Source organism: Puntigrus tetrazona, chromosome 8, assembly GCF_018831695.1.
Source record: "Puntigrus tetrazona isolate hp1 chromosome 8, ASM1883169v1, whole genome shotgun sequence".
Lineage (NCBI taxonomy): Eukaryota > Metazoa > Chordata > Actinopteri > Cypriniformes > Cyprinidae > Puntigrus > Puntigrus tetrazona.
This window is the reverse complement of record NC_056706.1, coordinates 6,106,367-6,129,870: the sequence shown is the minus strand read 5'-3', so window position 1 is coordinate 6,129,870 and position 23,504 is coordinate 6,106,367. Positions and strand designations below refer to the sequence as shown.

General features: G+C 36.4%; 1 protein-coding gene across 1 annotated transcript in view; it reads left to right on the top strand.

Annotated features, from left to right (window-relative positions):
• Positions 1-21,279, top strand: part of LOC122351122 (fibrinogen C domain-containing protein 1-like) — a 90,689-nt gene extending 69,410 nt beyond the window's left edge. Inside the window, 2 exon segments of the mRNA XM_043248008.1 lie at positions 11,521-11,700; positions 18,124-21,279. Of these exon segments, the coding sequence (XP_043103943.1) occupies positions 11,521-11,700; positions 18,124-18,386 (443 nt within the window). The 3' untranslated portion in view covers positions 18,387-21,279.
• Positions 21,280-23,504: the final 2,225 nt, after the last annotated feature.

Genomic DNA, 23,504 nt, shown 5'->3' with positions numbered 1-23,504 from the left:
AACTTTTTCTATCTCCATTGTTTTATTTCAGGTTTTAAGCATACACTCTTAAAAGTAAAGGTGCTTAAAAGGTTCTTCACAGCGATGCGATAGGAGAACTATTTTTGGCTCCACAAAGAACCATGTAGTCAAAGGTTATTCAAAGAACCATCGCTCACCTTTGTATAATCTGAAGAACTTTTTATCAACACAAAAACAGAAGAAAAGTTTCTCCAGATGTTAAAGGCTCTTTATGAAACCATTTAGAAAGAAAGGTTCTTCTATGGCATCATAATGCACCTTTATGTTTAAAGGAACACCCCACTTTTTTTTGAAAATAGGCTTATTCTCCAACTCCGTTGAGTTTTTCCCATGCCATTCAGGTGGTCTTCTGGTCTTGCAATAGCACTTTTAGCATAGCTTAGCATAAATGATTGAATTTGATTAGACCAGATGCATCTCATCTTAAAATGACCAAAAAGTTTCATTTTTTTGAATATTTAAAACGGGACTCTTCTGTAGTTACATCGTGTACTAAGCCCGACAGAAAATGAAAAGTTGCGGTTTTCTAGGCAGATGCGACTAGGAACTATACTGTCATTCTGTGGATTAAAAAAATGGTAAAATCAACTTATTAACTCTGAGGGAGTTGGAGAATGAGCCTATTTTCAAAGAAATGTGTTCCTTTAAGAGTTTAATCAAATCTGTGCTATTTATGCTTCATTAATTTGCTTATTGAAATGTTCTTCGAAAACAAGTCTTTATAAACAGTTTTGCTTTTCAAGTACACTAATCTTGTTTTAAGGATTTCTATATATTTTTTTACTGGAAAACAAGACAGAAAAACTGAGTAAGACATTGTTTTTTTGCAGTGTGGGCAACTGTCACACTACTGAAAAATGTAGTGCTGCTACTTTTAGTTAGTTACTGGCTGCCTGGCGCCGCTGTTGTGATACCTGTTTTAACAATGCATTTCTCTCATGATGGATTTAGGCTTCCCTTTACAATTTAGTCTTCTATACAGGTCAGGTTTCCTCTGTGATATTTCCATACATCTCATGTAAGGTAATAGAGAACAGCCTTGCGTCCGCATCCAGCAATAGTCGTCGTGGTCTGTTGGTGAATTCCCGGATGACTCAGTGAGATAAAAATAAGGGACGGACAAAATAAATAGAGTAGATCGTTCAAGACACATCCATCGCCGCTTCGATGGAGTGCTGCAATGTGTCTACAGACGGGAGGAATGAATCTAAGCAGGGAAATAGATGGATATCAAACCAACGTTGTCCCCACTGACTTGTTTGGCGCTATGAAAATATTGGCAATTTTCACTGAGTCTTTATCTGTGATTTATCTGTGAGTATAGCTCTCCAGAGGCTCTGAATAAAACATGGCCTTGCTCAGCATCCACAAAGCGTTCCATTAATCGCCATTCGGATTGTTTTAGACTGACTACTTATCTCTCGCCGTGGATTAACCACACGGCGCTCACTGGCCATGCACGGATGGCCTTGAATTTTATGGGGGAGATGCGGGCTAAAATTGAAAACTCCTCTGATCTTCTTCTTCTCCCGTCCTTGCCCTTCTGCATTATTTTCTATTTCTCTCTATCTTTCTTCTTCCTTCTGTGGGAATGAGATGCTATCACTGCTTTTGGCTTCGCTTTTAAACACCCTAATCCATTATAAATGCTATCAATCCCAGTGTTTTCCTCTTGGAAAAGAAAAAGTCATGACAGACACTGTATTGCTTCTTATCGTTTTATCGTTGCATATTTTCACTGTGTTTCCCAACCGTGTTTGTATTGCCTTCGTCTGGAAACAACACTTCATCAACACCAGAAAAGTGTCGCCTCGTATGCAGCGGTTATGTAAATGAAAAGATCATGACAGAACTTTTGTGACAGATTTGGTTGCGTACCCTCTTAAAAATGAAGGTTCTTTATTGTTGTCAACGGTTCCATGTAGAAACATTTCTGTTTCCCAAAAGGTTCTTTATATTGGATATTTAGATGATTAAATATTCACATTAAGAAAAAAATGGTTCTTTTTAAGACCTTTTAACTTACAGGTTTTTTGGGGACCCCCAAATGTATATTCTGTTGCACCACCATAAAAAAACACCCCTTTGGAATCTTTTTTTTTTTGTGTACTTTGTACTTTTTTTTGAGTACATTGACATTATATCCACATGTATAAATGTCTGAATGGCTTTGTATTATATAACAAAAAAACCCACAATGTGGCATTTATATATATTATTTATAGCTTTTTGTATCACTTTAATAATAAAAAAATTAACAAAATTATTTTATTTAAAAATATGATATAAATCAAAAAGTGACAAGACAATGTAACAAAATATTATTATTATATTTATTATTATATATATATATATATATATATATATATATATATATATATATATATATATATATATAAAAATTCTGTTCTATTGTACGTTCTAGTAAACAAAAAAAATAATGAAAGTATGTACTACAATTTCCACAAGCAACTGTTTTTAAAATGTTTTTAAAGGATCATATAACACAGAAGACTTATGAGTTATGGCTGCTAAAATTTAACTTGCTATCAGAAGAGAAATTTACATTTAAACAAATGTAATTTAGATGTTATACATTAAACAAAAGTTATTTCAAACTGTAATAATATTTCACAAAATTCACAAAAGTCTTTAATTTAAATAAATGCAGCCTTGCTGAGCATAAGAAACTTCTTTGCAAAACCTAAAAAATGAATTAAAAGAGTATATTATTTAATGAACTGAAATTCTTCTTGAAATAAGTGTTTAAATACTTATTTTGTTATTATTCCTTTCATTTCTGTTCTTAGTATTAAAAAAAGCTAAATCAAAATCTTTTCCCATGGAACCTGCTCAAATTTCCCTTTGGTTGTGAATCACTGATTTAAGAGACGTTTGTGAAAACTTTATGATTTAACTTGCACAACTCACCGAACAAAACCCTGTTCGCATACAAATTAATTCATCATCTCTTTTGATGTGTCCCAAAATCATATTCATGACTGTGCAAAGGTTGGATCTGGCCAAGGATTTTTCTAGTTATTAAGACAGATGCAAAGCTTTACCGATCTCAGAGATGATGCATTTTTAAAAATGTTAAATAGCAATGCTCCATTGAATGCTTCAGATTCCTAATGGGAGCTATTTTTCAAGGAGTATTATTTTTCTAGTCTCTGTAACCTTCGGGATGCTCCACATATTTTTCTGTCCCATGGCATCCATTCATTTAACCAAACCTGATGCAGTAATGAACTGTAATGTGTGTTTTGTGAAGCGTTTCAGAGGAATAGGCAGGCGGCGAGCAGTAGACATGAAACCGGGTCAGCTCACAGATAGGATGCTGATGTCTCTGATAAGATTTCAGCTGATGGCAACGAAAAGCCGCTGTGATGCTATCAGTAAAAAACACTCCAGCTAATTTCACACTGCTAACCGACGGGCCATTAATACCTCATAACTTCACAGATGAATGTGAGGTACAGACCTGGTCTTCTTATCTTATTAATACAGCATACACTGCAATAGGGAATTAGAGGATAGTTCAGGCAAAAATTAATATTCTCTCTTCATTTACTTTCCCTAATGTTGTTGCACACTTGTGTGACTTCTGAGAGAACATTGAAGAAGAATTTTTGAATATTGTGCTAGTTACTCATTTTCGTGGGGTTAATAAATACATAATAAAGCTTTTAGGCTTCAAAAAGTAACCAAACGCATCATAAATGCAACGCTGAAGTATCATAAGTGTAGTCCATATGACTGGTGCACAAACTAAATAGTCCATACAATAGATTTGTGTGGTGAACGGATAAAAATGGTTTCAAAATAGAGTCATTTTCTACAAAAAATGCTGATTGTCTATATTTAGTTAAACAAAAAACTTTTCTGAATGTATTGTTCATTTATCAGATCATTTCCTCATTAAATCAGTAAACTGTTTTTTTTTAATTCTCTTCTCACTTGGAGAGTAATTAGTAAATTTATTTAAAGTGATAGTTCACCCAAAAATAAAAATTCTGTCATTTATTCACCCTCCGCTTGTTTAAACCTGCGAGTTTCTTTCTTTTGTTGAACATAAAAGAAGATATTTTGAAGAATGTTGGTAACCAAAGGGTAGCCACTGACTTTTACAACATTCTTCAAATGATGTTCTTTGTGCTCAACCGAAGAAAGAAAATACAGATTTAGAGCAACTTGAGGATGACGGAATTTTTATTTTTAGGTGAACTGTGCCTTTAAATTTATCAAGTTTCCAATCTTCATACCTCAGCATTTATTCTCATTGTGTTTCAAAGATAAGGCCTGTCGTACATGTTTGGAATAAAATGAATGTTCAAATGGTGACCAAATTTTCATTTTGAGCATATACCTTCATAACTGATCCTTGATGTGACCAGCAGTAAAATGCAGGAGAAAAGTTAAACTGCTGTTCTTATCTCTGCTATAAAGACTCGTGGAGTCTGAATGAATTATTTAAGATGTTCTGATTTATTAAATTTTTCCTATGTATAGACGAGCAAGATGGCTGCTTGTGGGCGCCACGGTATCCCAACACACAAATTAAGTTTTTACCTCAGCGACACGTGAAATGTTATTTGTTGTGACAGTCCCCCCATGAATAAAGGATGTGAATCGCTCTGGATCCGACGACAGTCTTGTTCAGCTTCATTTTTGTCAGCGCCAGTTCAAACATGCTCTGTTGGCACATATTAAATTAGAATGAATTAATTTCAAATTCATGGTGCTGGTTTAGTATGTGTGCTCCTGACGTTGAGTTCTTGTGCTCAAGCTGGAGACACAGATTCAAGTCCAAACCAAAGTCCTTATGAAGCAAGCTGTTGTATGTGCATATATTAACAGCTTTACGGCATTATGAGCCAGTTATATGATAGATTTGCTTTTCTAGAGCTATACACCGTATGCCTTTGAAGCCAGCTTTATTAAATTAAAAAAACACTGTTTACCCAGACTCACAGAGATGGTTTACATTTTTTGCATGTATTGTTGCATGTTAGTTATGTCAGCAAAATCATTCACTCAAAGGATTTGTTCAAGAAAGGCCAAGTGACTTTCACTCACTAACAATTCTTTCAAAAACACTGATTCATCCTGAAATAAAAAGAGTGCATGTGTCTATGCGTTAGTCAGTGAATCATTCGCACTGCTGATTTGCTCAAAATCATTGATTCATTCAGAGAAAAAAGTTACTTTATTTATGAGCGAGTCATTGACTATCTGACTCAAACCATTCATTTAAAACATCAGTTCCTTAAGGAAAAGCCAAGTGACTGTTTATAAGTGAGTCACTGAATCATTTACTCGAGTGATTCATTCGAACAATGGCTTGTCTTTATGAGCAAGTCAGTGAATCATTCCCACCAAAAAAACAAACAAAAAAAAACTAAACACTGCTTCATTTTGGAACAAACTAATAAGTGAGTGAATCAGAGAATCGTTTACAGAGCCGATTTGTTCAAATACACCAATTCAGTCAAGTAACACTAATTTAACAACTAATTTGTTTAGAAACGGCACTATCAAGTTCGACTTCAACTATTTATGTCTGCACAACAAAAATGGACAAAACAACTGGCAATATTGTTGCTTAAAGTTAGGTTACTTAAAATGCATGTCTTGCTTAATTTACTGTTGTATAAAATGATTTAAAGAAAAACAATAAAAAAAGTTAACATTTTATTAAAGGTGCAGAATTGCCATTTTAAAGAACACTTAACCAGAATAACAAAAGATCTGTGCTTTTGTGAATCCTGTAATGAAAAATCAGCTAAATTAAATGCACAATAGTGTATCACATTAGCGGTAGTCATAGATAATTACCCTTCTTTAATGGTGCAGAGCTCATTATCAGCATCTTTAATTGGATTGGTCAGGAATCTATGAATGGCCAGTGATATAAAGCAGGTCTCCCTGTTCTCTAGCTTCTATGTGTTTAGCAAGTTGCCAGAAACACTGTGTTCGCGCCAGTCTCTGGAGGCAGCTCTCCATATGCTCTTTTTAATTGCGCTGAAACAACTGCGTTGATGTGAAGTGTACTTACAGATGTGTTTTCAATAGCATATGAACAGCTGTTCCGCTCTAGGTTTTACACCTTGTCCATTTTACCTCAGCTGTTTCCAAAGTGCTGCGCTCTGGTACCTTATTGAGTCTCTTAGTTAATGCTCTGATCTGACGTCTGACAGCGGAAGGGTCGTTGCATATTCCTCCAGAATCCCTCTGGAGGTTCCCGCGGATGACAAGAGACACTTTCTCCGTTCTGAATATGTAAACAACAGCCGCATCAGGCGTAATTAAATCCCTTTTTCTTGATTTGCATATAATTGAGCTCAAGGCCCAGAAATGGATTTCACAGAGAATTGCAAGACAGGCTTTGGAAAATTAGCAAAATCGATACCGGTGCGGTCGACAGCGCCCACCTGTAAACAGCAGCTTTGATGCTGCTCGCTGGGAAGGGACGGGCACGTTAGGCGCGATGATTCATCCTGCGGAGAACTGAAGAAGCGCCGGATTCTGTGTCACTCTGCTGGCAGGTGTTCAAAGCCCTGTATGCCGCGACCTCGGGGCGCAATCACATGTGCGAATTTGTGTGTTTTGGAGAGTGGAAACCCCTGCCCTGAACTCCAATCTCTCTGCCTCGTTTCTCGAATATCTCGCTTTTGTCTGACGGGGCGCGGAGAACAGCCATGCGAGACTCGTCTCATAGAACGGTTGCGGGGAGCGGCAGAGCCCTCACTGAAACGCAGATGGAGCGGCTTGATTAAAAATTAATAGCTGAGGACGGTTGCACGGGGAGAAAATGAGCACAGCTTTTGGCCTGTCAGAAAGAAATCTGTCCTCCGCTGGCACGGCTCAGCACGAGGGCCTCCGTTTTCACTATTGCCTCACGTCCTCAAGTGCCTCGCTTTCTAATTGAAACACCGATTGCACTTCCTTTAAAAAAGGCCTCAGAAGAATTGAAACGTGGCATTAAGAAACCCAGAGCCCAGCAGTGAATCAACAAGTAACTTTACTGTGTAGAGAAGGTCATGCACTATAACAGAACTGAGAATGCTTTTTAAATTTCAATTCCATTGAAACGGGAAATTCCAAGAAGTTCATGTGTAATTTGTACAGGTTTACAGTGACATGAGGGTAAGTAAACGATGACAGGATTTTCATTTTTGGATGATCTAACCCTTTAATTCCCGCTGTTTCATTTTGTCATTGAAGCCCGACATCAAGCCTTTTAAAGTTAAACGGCACTTTAAAGTAGCTTTTACAGAACAATTGATTAATTACTACCTTCTGCACCTAAGTATGTCGTACTAATTCAGGGCAACATGTTCGCTGTTTGATATATCTCTATAGAAATTATTGTTACTTGGGTTGAGTGAGTCTCTTGAGGTTTAATTAAAGGCCTGAATGTAATTATGTAAATTTAGAGGAAACCCACAGTTTAAACACAACTACGGTACTTACATTTCAAAGATTTCTGTTTGATGTCAGAACATGTTAAATTTTATGCCTGAAGATATGTAAATTTCATTCTAATAGCCAAAAGACATTTTTGACTCCTTTCAGCAAAAAATACTAGGCTGTGTATTAAAGACAATATGGAAAAAACCTGATAAACATGTGACAAGTGCAGCTTTTTCAAACGCTTAATTAATTGAATGCTTTTAAACTCTTTTTGGTATTTTGTGTGTTATTAGTTTTAATGTTTGCGTTTCTCGTGTGTGAAGGTCGTAGGTTGTTTTTGTGGATCCACACATACAGTATATCTACAAGTAGCCTTGTTTATTTTTCTTTCACATGAAAAGAATAATTTTCCCCCAGGGACTTTCTGTAAATGCAAGAGAACTGTTGTTCCGTTCACAGTTCAACAATTAAAAAAGCAGTTTCTTCAAAATGTAGTAGACGTTTGGTGCTTAAACAACACTGTTGGCCCATCAAGGCTGTGGAAATGAAATGATGAAAGGTCGAGGGGCTTGTGTTTGATTTTGTTGTGTGGACTCAGACGAATGTCAGATCCGCTGTGGAGCGAGCTCCATCCCGCAGGGCTTTCAGACTGCAGTTTCGGGGTTGATCAATGCTTCCCAAAAACAGATCAAACCGGCTTTGTGTCAACAACACTGGCAGCTATATGAAGTCACCCTGAGATGTTATTGCTTCTGTATCCAACTCATACATATGATTTACAGCAGTCATTCTCAATGGGTTTCTTCAGGAAACTGATTTTATATTGGACATCTAGTGGCAACTTAACACAGAACCAAAATGTATTGAGATATATATATATATATATGATCAGACTTTTTTGATTGCTTTTAATTTAACTCATCAAATAGCTTTTTACACTTGTTTGACAGCATTAATTTTGTATTATATGTAAATAATCATAGTGCATATATATATTTTGTAACAGTGTATTTTCATAGTACATACATATGCTACTGTATGAGGAAAAAAAACTCAATACACATTTATATATCACAGTGGTTGCTATAAAACAGGCCACGCTGCAAGCTTGGAAAACGCCGTGGGTTTATCAAAGTACAGTCAGCTGCTGATCATATCATGCAGGAGATGGGTCTCGTATCAGCTTATCTGAAACCGTTTGAAGCCCCGACCAGGTGAAGATAATAATACGCACATTAATTTTTACATGAAGAACAGCACAGCCAGTCTTCTGTCTTTAACACGGGTGTTCAGATATATCGCACCTCTGTGTAACATTTCTGAATCCCTGGGTCGAAACAGAAATGACCTTCGAGTGCAAATGGCCTATCCATTTAGCCAGCGCGGAGACCATTAGAAGGGTGTTGGTGCTTAATAGAGCCTGATGTTGCGCTCGGCTGCCGCTGGAACGGCACCACACCAGTCCCCCTCCATTCACAGCCATCATAACCATCTCTGTCATTATGCCAATATCATTTGAACAAATGTTAGTCTATTCTGCAGGACTGGAGGGAGGCAGATAGACTGCTGCTTCTCACCCATCTTAGAACTTTAGAGTCTCAGAGTGTGGGACACATTTCACTGCTAGGGGTGTTTCTTAAAGGAAAAGGAGACAAAAATAGTCATTTTAATGCAAACTTTGCTAGGGTGATTAGGGTGGGTTGCTAGGGTGCCCGGGGGCGGTTGCTCAAATGAATGAGCTATTATAGTAATATGCAAAGGGAAGACCAAGTTCATATTGAAATATATGTGCTTGAAATGAAATGTCATACAAGCTGTTTTATTACACCTATTGGTGTAATGGTCAGTAATGGTGTAGCAATACATTTTCCAGATGGTGCATATATATATATGTCTAAGTTAAAAGACTGAAATGACTAAAACGGAAATAAAAATAAATAAGCTGATATATATAAAAAATGAATCTAAAACTAATAAAAATGACTAAATCACATAACTAATGTATGAAAGTAAAATGTGGGAATATTTAAATAATAATAATTAAAAAATAATCCATAAATGTTATTTACATTTATTATTTCTGGTCTTCTTGTGCAAAATTTATTTAGGGCTATTTTTCTTTTCTTTTCTTTATTTTTGGATGACATCATGAATTCTTTTTAAAAAAAAAAAGAAAACCGCATATTTTCATTATCTAATCAATCCCTGATTGATAAAATCAAGCCCAACCCTACACATTTTCTCTCACATCTTGTTCCATTTCTGAAATTCATTGGTTTATGCAAATGAAATGGGTTTGGAATGACTTCACGTGGACTTCAAGACAATATCTCAGTGTCAGCACTAATGTTAATAATTGTTATAACCCGTAGCCCTTTTTTGGGAGATATCTAATGGCTCTTGAACATCTGTTAGGCACAGTATGATGCTTTTTAAGCAACACATTCTGTTTAGCAAATATGGCCGCATGCAGCTAAAGTTTATTCACCTAACACCCTACCCAAACATATGCTGCGGTTCACAACAGCTGAAGACCAGCAGCAAGCTACGATTAGACCTAGCAAAACTCTGCTGTATTGATTTTCTGTCCTGGGGGTGCAACGCACATGCCAGCGAATGGGCTACAAAGGGAATTCATTTGTAGGCAAGCACATTAGTTTCCTGTCAAGCGCCTCTCCTCCTCTCTGTGAAAACTGGGTGGAATATTAAGAGCAGAACTTACTAGAATCTGGGTCTCCTGTTGAGATATTGATCCCAGGAAGTAGACCAGAGTCCTTCAAGCCGGTCTAAGCTAAGAAAGAGACATTATGTCTCAAGCAGGCCCGCCCCTCGAAGAGAGAAGATGTGCACCTAGTGCTTTCAGATGCACAATGTTGCACCGGTTCCCATAAAACTTTGCTTTAATGTTTCTGTGGAATCTTAAAGTTCAATGCTAGTTCTTTTCATGTTAGACAAAGAAGTGTAAAAACAAAAGCCCAGTCGCAGTTGTTAGATTATAAAGTTAAAGCACAGGTATGGGATGGTGCAGAATTCTGATTGGCCGATGGTTGCACTGTTATAAATACTATTATGTGAAGCTGTGAAGGCAGCAGACAGAGAAAATATATAAGGAAAAAGCTAAATTTTTTACATTTCTGAGAGCGCTCCAAGAAGAGTATGTAAAAAATAGGGACCAGTGTTAATATGCTGGAATTGAGTGCTGATATTTCAGGATATTTTTCATATTGATATTTTCCATTTTTTTGTTTGTTATGGATTACATGTTGAATTGTGTGTTTTTCAGATTTATAGAAAATGTCTTAAAATGATCAGTACCCTTTCTGCGCTGATTTCTCCTCAAATTGAAAAACTTGTATAACATAAAGAATAAAATAAAACTAAAACATTATAAAATTAAATTAAATAGATTTTTAAATATTTAAAGTGAAAATATTTAAAATTTTAAAAAAGTAAAAATATTTCAAATTTAATATACATGTTTCTAGTAGTAATATATTAAAACATATTAAACATATAACATAACTTAAAAAGGTAAATTTCTCATGGTATGTACTTGCAAACTGATAGTAACAATGTTCATAATAATAAGTGTACAATTTACAAAATGTTTTTTATTATTTATAGTCTAGTTAATTACTTATGTATTTTATGTATTATGTACTTTTAACATTTGATTTTATTTCTATGAACATTTCCTATGCAAAACTTGCCATGGGCATTCTGAGGGGTTGCAAGGGTGTAGTTCTGTGATTTCTAAGGCGTTTTGAATGCAAGTGTTTTCCCCTGTTATGGATTACACATTGAATTGTGTTTGTATTAGATTTATTGAAAATGTCTGTAAACTTAACAGGCAGAACATTGCCAGTACCCTTTCTGTTTTTGTACTGATTTCTCCTCAGATTGAAAAACAAATAAGTAAACTTTTTTAGCATGTTGTTGGCGCACATCTCCTCACCAAGTCACATGATATGAAGTTTCATAAACGTCTGTAGCAGAAGCTGTTTACCCAAACCCTCTTTCAGCCTTCTTTATGTGCAAATAAACCTCATCGGCACGTTTTTCCCGTCTAAATCTCTTTTTCAGGCATGAAGCGAATCCATGCACTTACCATTCAAGCCAACTACGAGCTGAGGATTGACCTGGAAGACTTCGAGAACAGTACTTCCTTTGCGAAGTATGGCTCTTTTGGAGTGGGTTTGTTCTCTGTTGACCCCGACGAAGATGGCTACCCGCTGAGCGTCGCGGACTACTCTGGCACCGCAGGTATGCTATACACATTATTCTGTCTTTTACTAAGACTTCCTGTGCTTACCTGCAGCGTGGAGCCAAAAACTATTACATTTATTGCAAAGGCAGAGGTCTAGCAGAAAGCCATAGGTCATGGTGTCCTGGTATTCTTAAGACATCCTGCACAACAGCGGTTCAATCGTGGACCTGCATTGATGTCTGAAGCCAAAGTTTATGTCAGGTTTAATGGGCAGCCTCAGGTCAACGCTGGTAAAAGCTCTTAGGCTGATATGTAGTCTCGCCTAGATAGACTTTTGACAGGAACGCCCACTTTAGACCTTAAGAGGCAATTTAACTGGCATTTATTTTGTCCAGTTTCATTGAATGGTGTTTTTTTTATTTGTTTGTTTATTTATTTATTTTTCAGAAATATCAGCAGTTTCTGCTAAACAAAAGAAAGATTAACATAAAATCATTTCTTATACTTTATTTCTTATATTTTGATTCTTAAGAAATATGAAGAAATATGTATCGACTTGCAATAAAGCAAAAAACCAACAAACAAGCAAACAAAAAAAGAAAAACAGTAAAAGCTTTTTATTATTATATTATTGTCTTATACATATTCAGATTTTTGTCAGCCTATATACTCTGCATTTGTGTAAATATATGTCTATTTAACAAAAAAATTATACAAATGTATATATATATATATATATATATCATGATTATGTACATCCCAAATAAAAGTTTTGTTAATATATGTGAGCTGTTTACAATTTATGTAAATTCACACATCTGCATGTATATATTTAAGAAAAATGTTAGGTTTTATATTAAATATACTTACCTATAATCAATATTAATATAAATATATACACATAAACACATTTATATATAAAATACATATAATATTTACAAAATATATACATATTATATATATACATATTTACAATAAATATATAGATTTATATATTATGTAAAAAAAAAAATATATATATATTTATATAATATATATTTTATATGTATACACACACACACACATTGTAATAAATAATGTACATGTCTGTGTCTCTAAAAAAATGTTTTTGTGCAAAATACCCAATTTAAATTATGTAGAATTGTATATTGTATATGGAAAGATTTTTATAATACATGCATACTAAATATACACCTGCCTGAACAAATATATAAAGACAAACACACTCACTTATTTATAGCAAAGCTTTTGTGTTGAAAACAACTCTGTGTTAAGCATAGAGAGAAAATTCAAACTTAACAGGCTGAATTGCACCCAGCAAAACAAAACAGATCAGCCCAGAATAGAAACTATCATGAGAATCACAAGACTAATTTAAAGTTTCCTGCCCTGTTGTCAGCGGTGTTCAGATATATTCCTGCGGCACGCAAAGCAACGGGGGCCCGCGGGTTATCGCCTGAACCGAGGCAAAGTGATGAGCAATTCTTACTGCCTCACCTGCGCTGTCGCCGGGGCCCCTTTTTAACATTAATTGGGTCCCGCACTCTATTATTCTCAGGTGTTTTTCCCCGAGCACTGCCCTCCTCGCTGGGGCCGGACGCGGGCCTGACCTTCGCCGTGTGCCGGAAAGGGCAGGGATAATGAAGCTGTAGAATACGTCTATGGCATTCCAATAAAGCAGGCACTCGGCTTATTATGGGCGACGTAAACAAACACTCCTATTAACATAAATCAAGAGGAGAATACTGCATCCACGCGTCTAATTAGCGAGGCTGTCTTAAACATCCCCCGCTGGAGGAGTCATGCCACATTGATTCCCAATCTTATCAATTACGTCCTGTTTGGACTTTTACGCCACTGTCTGGATTAAAATGCACCCGCGGTCGTTTAAAAGCATTAATGTGTACATGAATGGTAGGTTGGACTGACAGTAAGCATTAAATCACATTTTGATGTTCCGTGCGAGCTCTGCCTGCTCAAGTATGAAACTTGGGTTTTGAATGAAACGCTGCGAGAGATCGACGTAGATTGAATGTTTTAGCGCGATGAAATCAAACCAGCCATTTTGTCAAGAGCAAGCGGCGTCGTGGAACAAAGCAGCAGCTGAAAAACAAAAGGAAAAAGCACAAAAACACACAACTTGGCAAACCTCGGCTCCTAGAGGGCAACATTGTGAGATGTCCTTGACACCTTTAATAACGGTTTGTCAGACAAAAAGCAAGTCCCTCCTCAGAGTCTAACCATCACAGAAATTAGAAAGAAGAAATTCTGTCACAAGGTCAGTGGTAAAATGCGCATCGCGGCCATAGAATCAGTTGAAAACAATTGAATGTGGCAGGCAACTTAAAATTCAACAAACAGCAGGATTTAATATATTCTCTTTATCTACACCTTCTCTGAACACAAAGTATCCATGCATCTAATTTTAACAATGAAGTAAGGAAACATGCTGATGTAGCATTTTAATTGCTAGATCAATTCTAATTTTCATTTTAATGATGTTTTTTTAGACATTGTTAAACTCATCAGACCACCTAAACCAGCTTAATCTGGTTTAAATTGACCATATTGCAAGGTGTTCAAACTGGTTTCCCGGGAATTTAATATATAGTTAGTTTAGAATGCATTACTGGTAAGGTGTTCTAGCAGCTTTAACCAGCTTGACCAAAGTGTTCCGCCAGCTGAACCAGCTTGGTTAACAGTCTTGAACTTCAGCTTTGACGTTTCCTGTAATGGGTGGGTTTACGTGTAGAGGTGGATGGATATGGTTTGTACAGTACAAAAGCCAACATGTGTGTGATGTGTAATGATACTTATAATATAAAATACTGAAAATGAAAGGAATGAAATAATGAAAATGAAAGAAAATTGCTTTTGAAATTTGAAGAGATGGATGGATGGATGGATAGATAGATAGATAGATAGATAGATAGATAGATAGATAGATAGATAGATAGATAGATAGATAGATAGATAGATAGATAGATAGATAGATAGAAGTGGGCCATTAGTACTAAACTGAACCATCCAAGTGACTTCTTCACCTGACGTCTAAAACTGTGCAGAGCAGCTGTCGGAAAGTGTTTTAGCGATTGTGTGTTGATGCTGAAGTACCGATTTCATATGACATTATTTCAATACGACAGTGCATCCCTGTGGAGATTTTGATGAGCCGTACCCCAGAATCCTCTGTTTTTCATGCATTACTCTGATGTTTTTCTGGGGGTTTTTTTTGCAACTGAGATAAAAAAAGAAGATCTTTTGGTGTTAAAGTGTGCCTCACACACCCTTTTCTTGCATGCTAGAATTTTCATATCATAACTGCTTTCAGCGCACAAGCATGCTGTCTTTAATGCCGCTCTGTTTAATGAAAGGCCTTTACGATAGCGTAGAGAAAGAGCGCTCAGCCACAGCAGGGATCTCTGGGAAGATATAATTACCTGAGATGAGTTTTTACACCCATGATGCCCTGATCTCTGTAAACACTTTGAGTACTAATACAGTACCAACTTCAAAGTGCGCTAATGACAGTTTTGCAAGCGCACAGAAATGTTTTTACTACCATTAGGGAGGCCAGAGTAAGAAGTGAAATTGCATGTGAGCGTTTGATTATTTTGTAACAATGCTTGTCCAAGTAGAGGAGTGTATAATTTCTCTCTGATGTTGCAGTGTTTTTCGGCATTAACGCGATTATGCATTCATGCGCATAGTTAATGACTCGTATCGCCCTCCTGAGTGGGTCTGTCTCAAGACATTTCATAAAAGTCTGAGATGCACCTTCATGCTGACACACGCTACACACCCCCTCAGGTGCACAAATTGTGAAGTCTGTTTTGCACAGAATCTGCAATTTACTGCAATGATTAATCATCTCGTTCTAGCAAATGAGTTTTTTTTCCCCGGCGTTTGTATGATTGGGTATTCTTTGAAATGTAACACTTTATGAATATTACAACATACTACTACTGCAGACAGAAGCAGCTTGTTGAGATTTTTTTTCATATATAGCGAGTAAAGGATTTCTTTCAAACAGCTTCCCCTTCAGCAAGAATGATTTTAAACCAGTCTGAGCAAATTAGTTAGTTCCAGAGATTATTAGGCTGCTCTGTTTTGGTTTTCAAGTGGTTTGGGGTATTTTTCAGTTGCACAACCAGCTAAACCAATTTTTTCAGATCTGACCACATTGTGTCTGAATGATAGCTAGTTTAGAACATATTATTGATCTAGTGTATTCTACCAGCTTTAATCAGCTAGGTAACCTAGACCTGATAATGAATATGAATAAACTTGGATTTGTTAAAATGGCAGAATCTCTTTAAACCATTGTAAGATGGTTAGCTAGTCTACAAATCTCATTATTCTGATCTGTTTTTGGCGGGTTTTTAGTTGTTTGGGGCATTTTTTAGCCTTTTTAAACCAGTTTAACCTATTGTACTGGCTTCAGGAGTTCTTATTTATTTTTGGACCATGATAGTTAGTTTGGAACATGTTACTAGTCCAAAGTGTGCCGATCTTGACCAACATAATATGACCTAAATTGTTAGCTTGAGGCAAATTTAAAAAGGGACAATCGACCCAAAAATGTTGAACATTTTGGTTATGCAATGAAGCTCAATGGGAAACAAAACTGTTTGGTTACAAACTCAAGTTTGGTTAAATGTCGTACAGGTTGGGAACAACATGGGGGTGAAGATCTTAAAAAAATGTCCAAACTAAACAGTTTCATTCTAAACAGATTTTATGGACACAAAATACAATGGAAATCAATGACAACCAAAACTGTTTGGTTTCAACATGCGTCAAAATATATACTTTTGAGTTAGGGAAAAACATAAGGATGAGTAATTTATTATTTTTTTGTGAAATATGCAAAAACAAACCGCCAAAGACCATAACTGACCTTTTTTAGACACGCTAAAAACCAGGTAAAGCCAGCTCATGTGTCATGTTTCTGCAGGCAACGTTTCTGCATCTGTTCATTGGCTCTCCTTTCACAGTCCAGGTGCTGTCATTTTATACCGCCATCATTCTGCTGATTCGTTATCTGCTAGACCACAATGATGAATCTACGAGGCAACCAAAACGGGTTTATGATGTGTAACATACTTTACAATATGACATAACGGCATCAATTGGATCTTTGTCCCAATAAAACGGCTATCACGATACATGTTGCAACAGAGTGGAATTAGAGTCAGAGGAAGAGGACAGGAGAAGGGTTTTACTGCAAGGCTGGCAATAAAAGGCTGATCTTGTCAGCAAGGCCGGGCCCAGCGGAGCCAGGCGGTATGGAGGCAGGAAACTGGGATTAGATTAGCCTAGCCGTACACTGCAACATTATGTCCCTGAAACATATATCACAGAGCCTAATAAGGGCACATTAGCGGCAACGTGTTAACACGCTCCTCTCTTTGGTGTCTGTCTCTCTCTCCACTAGCAGAGCAATCTCAGTATGTAGATATAAACACGCTAAGGTGATTGTGAAATTTCCAACTGATGTTTGCTGCTCGATATGTAAGCTTATAAGCAGTGTTTTAGCATTGCTATTCTAAGCAATTGGATTTTATGAATTAGAGGCTATAAAAAGCAAATATAAATCTACTCAAGTAGGCTGTGCTATACATTATGTGCATGCAGAAATTCACAGTAATTCAAATGTTTAGTGTGACTATAAATTATTTAGTTTAAGTCTTGTATGCTCAGATATATATCAAATATACAATAAAAAAACGTATATACTAATATTCTGAAATATTTTTGAGAATTTAAAATTACTCTTTTTATTGTCGTTTATATTAATATAATAGGTAAGCTTATTTTTCAGCATTATTACTCCAGTCTTCAGGACATGATCCTTCATAAATCATTCTAATATGCAAATATTTTATTTATTTTTTCAGGACACTGTGATTAATATGGAGTTTAAAAGAAGAGCATTAAATTATTGTTGTTTTTTAACTATGTTATCACTGTCACCTTGCTGAATTGTTTTTTTTTTTTTACTGGCTTTAAACATTTTGGAATGGTAGTGTGTTAAATATACATTATAAAAAGACAACAACCACTTAATCATTTAATTTGTGAAATCTGTGAAAATTGCTTTCTTTTATTTACCTCATTATCAGCTATTTTATTGCTATTTAGTTGATTTTCAGTTGCAAAATATTTAGTAATCATATATATATATATATATATATATATATATTTTTTTTTTTGAGATTCAATTGATTTAGGATGTAGAGCAAGGCAGTTTTTGGAAGAAAACTTCAGCACTTTGTTGAAACTGTGTACTGTTTTACTGCAGTAATCTAAACTTTCCATGACACAGATAAACAAAGACGTTGCGGTCGAGTGACTCACTTGTTCTTTTGTTTCTGTCTCTTTTTCTCGCCGTCCCTGTCTCTCACATGCTCACTCTTCCACCCATCCTCTGTCTATCTCAATCTTTCTTTCTATCACGCATTGATCCGATGCTGCAGGCGACTCGCTGCTCAAACACAATGGGATGAAATTCACCACAAAAGACAAGGACAACGACCACTCTGAGAATAACTGCGCGTCCTTCTACCACGGTGCCTGGTGGTACCGTAACTGCCACACCTCCAACCTGAACGGACAATACCTGCGCGGCCAACACACCTCGTATGCTGACGGCATCGAGTGGTCATCCTGGACGGGTTGGCAGTACTCGCTGAAGTTCACCGAGATGAAGATCAGGCCAACCAAGGAGGAGAATAAATGAGCGAGAACTAGAAAGCTCGACAAGAGGAGCTCTAAGGTGGCTGTAGGTGTTAGAGACACTCGATGCAGAAACGCAAGAACTTTCCGGCGACAACTTCTTTCTCATGTTTCTGTTTCTATCCATCTTTCAAACCCCCGTTTTCCCGCCATCTTGTAGTGTTTGTGCTAACGCCCAATGGGCGGATGTTTTTCTCTTGATCTACTGTTCACATCTCTGAATATTATTACGAAACATTGCAGGTATTGTCAAAAAATGTACTAATGAAAAAAATATAGTTGTTGTCTAAAAAAAAAAAAAAAAAAAGAAAACAAGAAAAAAAAAAAGAAACTTCTGTAGCTGTGAAATTTAGCAAGAACGTGTAGCTTTTCATAAAAATAAAGACTTTTAACTCTTCAGACATTCGACGGAGAGGCAGCTTGTCCTATGTTATTTTCGTTCAGTGCTTAATCAATAACTCGTAGTTAAACATGACAAGGTTGCTATTGGTGTGTCCGGCCCCTGCTGTAATATCTGGGAGGTAACTAGATTTTCCCACATGTCGAGTAAATACGTTATTGACCACCAGAGATGCTCAAAGAGAATACGTGTCATCAGGGTGGCTTTCAGAGTGATGGGCCACAACAGGCGCATTTTTCACTCTGACAGGTCAGTCGTTGGAAGGTTTTATCAATGGAGAAGCTGAACGTCTCTCAGAAAACACAATAGCCCTTTGGTGTTGCTGCCGAATAGAAGAGTGTTGGATTTTATCTTATGCACAGTAGGTCAGATTCACCAGAAATCGCAATGAATGAGCTTTAAGGCTTAAACTTGAAAAAAAGACCACAAGAACTTGGGCTGAGCTGCTTTTTTGTTGTTGTCGTGAACAGACCGAATCTTCTGTTTTTATAGTCAGATCATCCTGCAGATCATTTCAATAGCTTAGCTCATTATTTTGCCATTAGTATATGATTGTGTAATTATTTGATGTCATTTGTTTCAGGTAAACTGTGAAGTTATGCTGAAAGGAATAGTTTACCCTAAAATGCAAGGGGTCAAGATTCGGATTGCCTCGGGGTATTTAAAGCAAACATATTAGCTCAAACAGAATGGCAAAAACACCAGTGCTTGGTTAGTTTTTGAGGATCTTAAATATGTGAAATGAACATCAAAATACACTTCAGCGACATTTTACATCGTTACACCAGTGATTCATTGATTCATTTACATTCAGAAAAAACAGATGTATTTGGAAACTAAACAATGAGTGAACCGTTAAATCATTTACTTACTTTATTTATACGTCAGCTGCTTTATTCCAAATAATGAATCATTACAGAAGAAACACTACTATTTGTTTGTTTCTCAGACTCAGTAACGTTCTGTTTCGACTTGGTTTTCCTTGGCTTAGCAAAAATAAAGCATCTGGATAAAAATTTCCTGAACTGTTGTTGTTTTACTGATTTCAGGGTAAACTATTCCAAATGTTGCTTCTCTTTCTGTTTGTATTTTTTTTTTGTTGTTGTTGTATTTTTTTTGTCTATGCAGACGTTATTCACTCTTTTTTAATTTATGCCACTGACAACGAGCATAAGTCAACTTTCCAAACAATCAACTTGCAATGTCCTTTTACTCATTTACATATGTTTTTCATGTCAACCTGATGTTTTATTTGTATACTAATGCCATTTATCCTGCGATATCCATGTTAACTAACACAGTGTTTAGAACGTGAAAATCCGTTACATAACTTTATTTGTACCTTTGTATTTGTCGTGACTGTACATTGAATATCCTATCAAAGATTAGCATTGTCCGCACTTTACACAGCAACATCAAAATATTCATTTCTGTTACAAGGTTTTACAATCACTTTTATATATATATATATATTGGAAGGAATTAAAAAATAGTTTTATGAATCAAAGGATAACTAATCCCGCCAATTATTTAAAAATCAGTATCTGCTTGCTTTATTCATCATTCACGTTTCAATGGGCGATTTACAGTATATACTGCAGTGCCAACCCCTACTGAAAACCAATTCTCCACCGTCAGAGGAGCTCAAAACTACAACAGAGCGAACAGCTGTCACAGCCCGACCAAACTGACGCGTTTTGATCAAGTTTGTGACACATTCTCGCTCAATAAAGAAAACCGCAGGCGTTTCTGTGAGGTGAAATAGTTTAAGATGTGCTATGTAGATTGAGTTTCACGGTCACTTCTCTCTGGAAACTGTAGGAGGGCTTTCAACGATCCCGGTGTCCTAGCATGTACTAGCATGCACATTCCAAAACGAACAGAAAACGCCAATAAAAAAGCATCGCCTCACCTCATCCCGCCATGTTTTTTCTTGCTCTCTGCAGGTATTTTTGAAAGAAATGTTGTTCTTTTCGGGGTATGAAACTGATCACGTAAGATACAGACTGAGATTGCGCCAAAGGAGAGAACGTGCGACAGCTACTGCTTTTGGGGAATGACAGATTCTCAGTTCACGGCCTCAGTTGCTTTCTGTGAACTTCTTGGAACTCAGGAACCCCTGCCGATGGCCTCTCAAACTACACCTGTCTGCTGACGGCGCTTGCCAGTCATCCGTGTAAATAATTTAACCGTGAAATTGAGCATGTCTTGCAGTATAACAACACCCCAGGATGACAAGAGGACGTTTTCCTTTCTTTACACATCCTGCCTTTCCTAACATCCCTCAAACCTATGAACCCATCCTTTATGACCAGCTATGAAAGCTATGAACTACTGTACACTATTAACATTTGGTATGCTCTGCTACATTTTGGGAATTACGAGGGACTCATGTTCCATTTTAGGTCTTGTATTAGCAGTATTTTTTTTTGTTGATCATTAAAATGTGTTTAATGTTCAGAGTGACATTTAATAAACATCCACAGTTTTTAACGTACTCGCTTGCGGTGTGATTGGAACGCTTCCTCTGACAGTAGTAGTAAACTAATTCCACCCTAGCAGTTTGGGAGTGAATGTCAGCTTAGGTCAGCTCATTAGCTGGTAATTGACTAGGTAGGCCAGGAATAGATCCCTAGGTAAAGCTTTTTTTATGTGAATATTGTGACTATCGCATTTGCCTTGCTTTTAAATATTTGCAAATGTGCCAGTCTCAGGCCTAGATGGCATAATGAGGCTCTCAAGTGATGAATGTTTCAGGAATGTCGTGGAAACGCATGACATTAAATGGAGGAAAGATTTGGCCTTTTTCCGTGACTCTCCTTGAATATGGAGAGGAAAAAATGGTTAATACCCAGCAATCATGCAACATTCATTTTCATAAGATGACAGCAGACTCCTTTTTTAACATTATTCTTATTTCGTAATATAACTACATAAATCCTGAAATATAATAAGGCTGGATATGACAGTTTTTAGGAGTTTGCATACTTTAAGGCACTTTTTCGTGAATTTTTTTGTCCCATTGCAGTGCTTTAGTGACTCAAATGGTGGTGTGTTTTATTATATTGATTAAGTAACAATAAATTAGCAAGTAGTGTAAAATAAAATTCTTTTTCAGGTATTGGCCTTTTTGATTGTATTCAACAATTAGAATAATGCCAAAAAAGTCACATTGGCCATAATTGTTGAGTTGATATTCAAATAAAATTTATTTTTAAAAATTATAATTCTTAAAATTGTGACAACACTAGAACCATGTTACTGTGTATTATTTAGAAAGTCCAACCTTCTAACAATTCATGGAAAGTCCCTTAGTAATAGAACAATAATTTCTGAAAAGGTTACAAGCTCTGCAAAAGGGACATTTCACACCAGTTTCTATTAAAACTGAAGAGTGTCTGCCAATACTTCTTGTAAAACAATAATAGCAAAAACTTTATTGCAACAGCACTAAAAAATCCAATATGCAAAGCTTTTACTCTTTTAATGAATTTTTCATCATGCTGTTTAATGGTTATAAAATATTGATTTACTATCCACACCTGTTCAAAAGTTTGGGCTTTGCAAAATTATTTTTTACTGTTTTCGAAAGTTCAAAGCTAAGCTGCATTTATCTGACCAAAAATGCATTTGTAATTGTGAAACAATATTTCGTTTTAAAATAACTGTTTTATATTGTAATACATTTTAGAATGTAACTTCAGGAATCATTCTACTATGCTGATTTGCTGCTTTTATATATATATATATATATATATATATATATATATATATATATATATATATATATTATATCAATTCAAGAAGAACCATGTACCTTGGGAATAAGTGCTAAATACTTCTATTCTCAGAAAACCAGACAGGTACAAAAATATTTTTCATAGTGTGTCAGAAATAGATTCATCCAGCTTTTAACAGCATTTTTTTCTGTGACATAAATCATATCTGCAGCAGACATCATGCACCTAAAGTTTATAAAACTGTAGGCATGTATAGTTATATACTATATGGGTGCAGATATGTGTGTGCATGATTGTGCTCGAGTGCGTGTGCTTGCGTGTTTGTATTTGTGCTCACGTGTGTATGAATAGCCCGCCACCATAACCCTCACACACACCTGGCTCATAGACACACACTCTTACATTTTGTTGCACTTGACATTTCTGTGCCGTCATGACATAGCTTTTTTTAAGACCACACATTTATTTCTATCATGCTGTCTACTACAGTGGATATACATGTAACTCAAAATATAATATATTGACATTGTTTTGCATGCATTTTACACACACACACACACACACACACACACGACTATCATGTATTATCTAATTTGTGGTAAAGAATGACTCTGGGTCTGGCTTCTAAGAACAGTCGCAGTATCTGTGTTTCAGGAAGTGTTAGAATGATGTCTCAGCAGAACTCCGGATCAAAACCAAGTGAGGGATGCATCAGAAGCGAGAGGCGTGCTGATTGAACGCTTCAGATATTCAACACTCAGCAAGTCATAAACACATCTGGCTCTTTATCTCCATCCCCCAATATCCTCAACGCCCATACTTGTCTTCCACTCAGACAGATTTACAGAAGATGCTGCCCTATACCTCGCTTCTCTGTTTCCAGCACACAAGACACCGTTTGGGACCTCCCAGCCAGCCCGATCGATAAGGCCCATCGCATTTTAAGCTTTTGCATCATGAGGTTTCTGTATTATTGAATTGC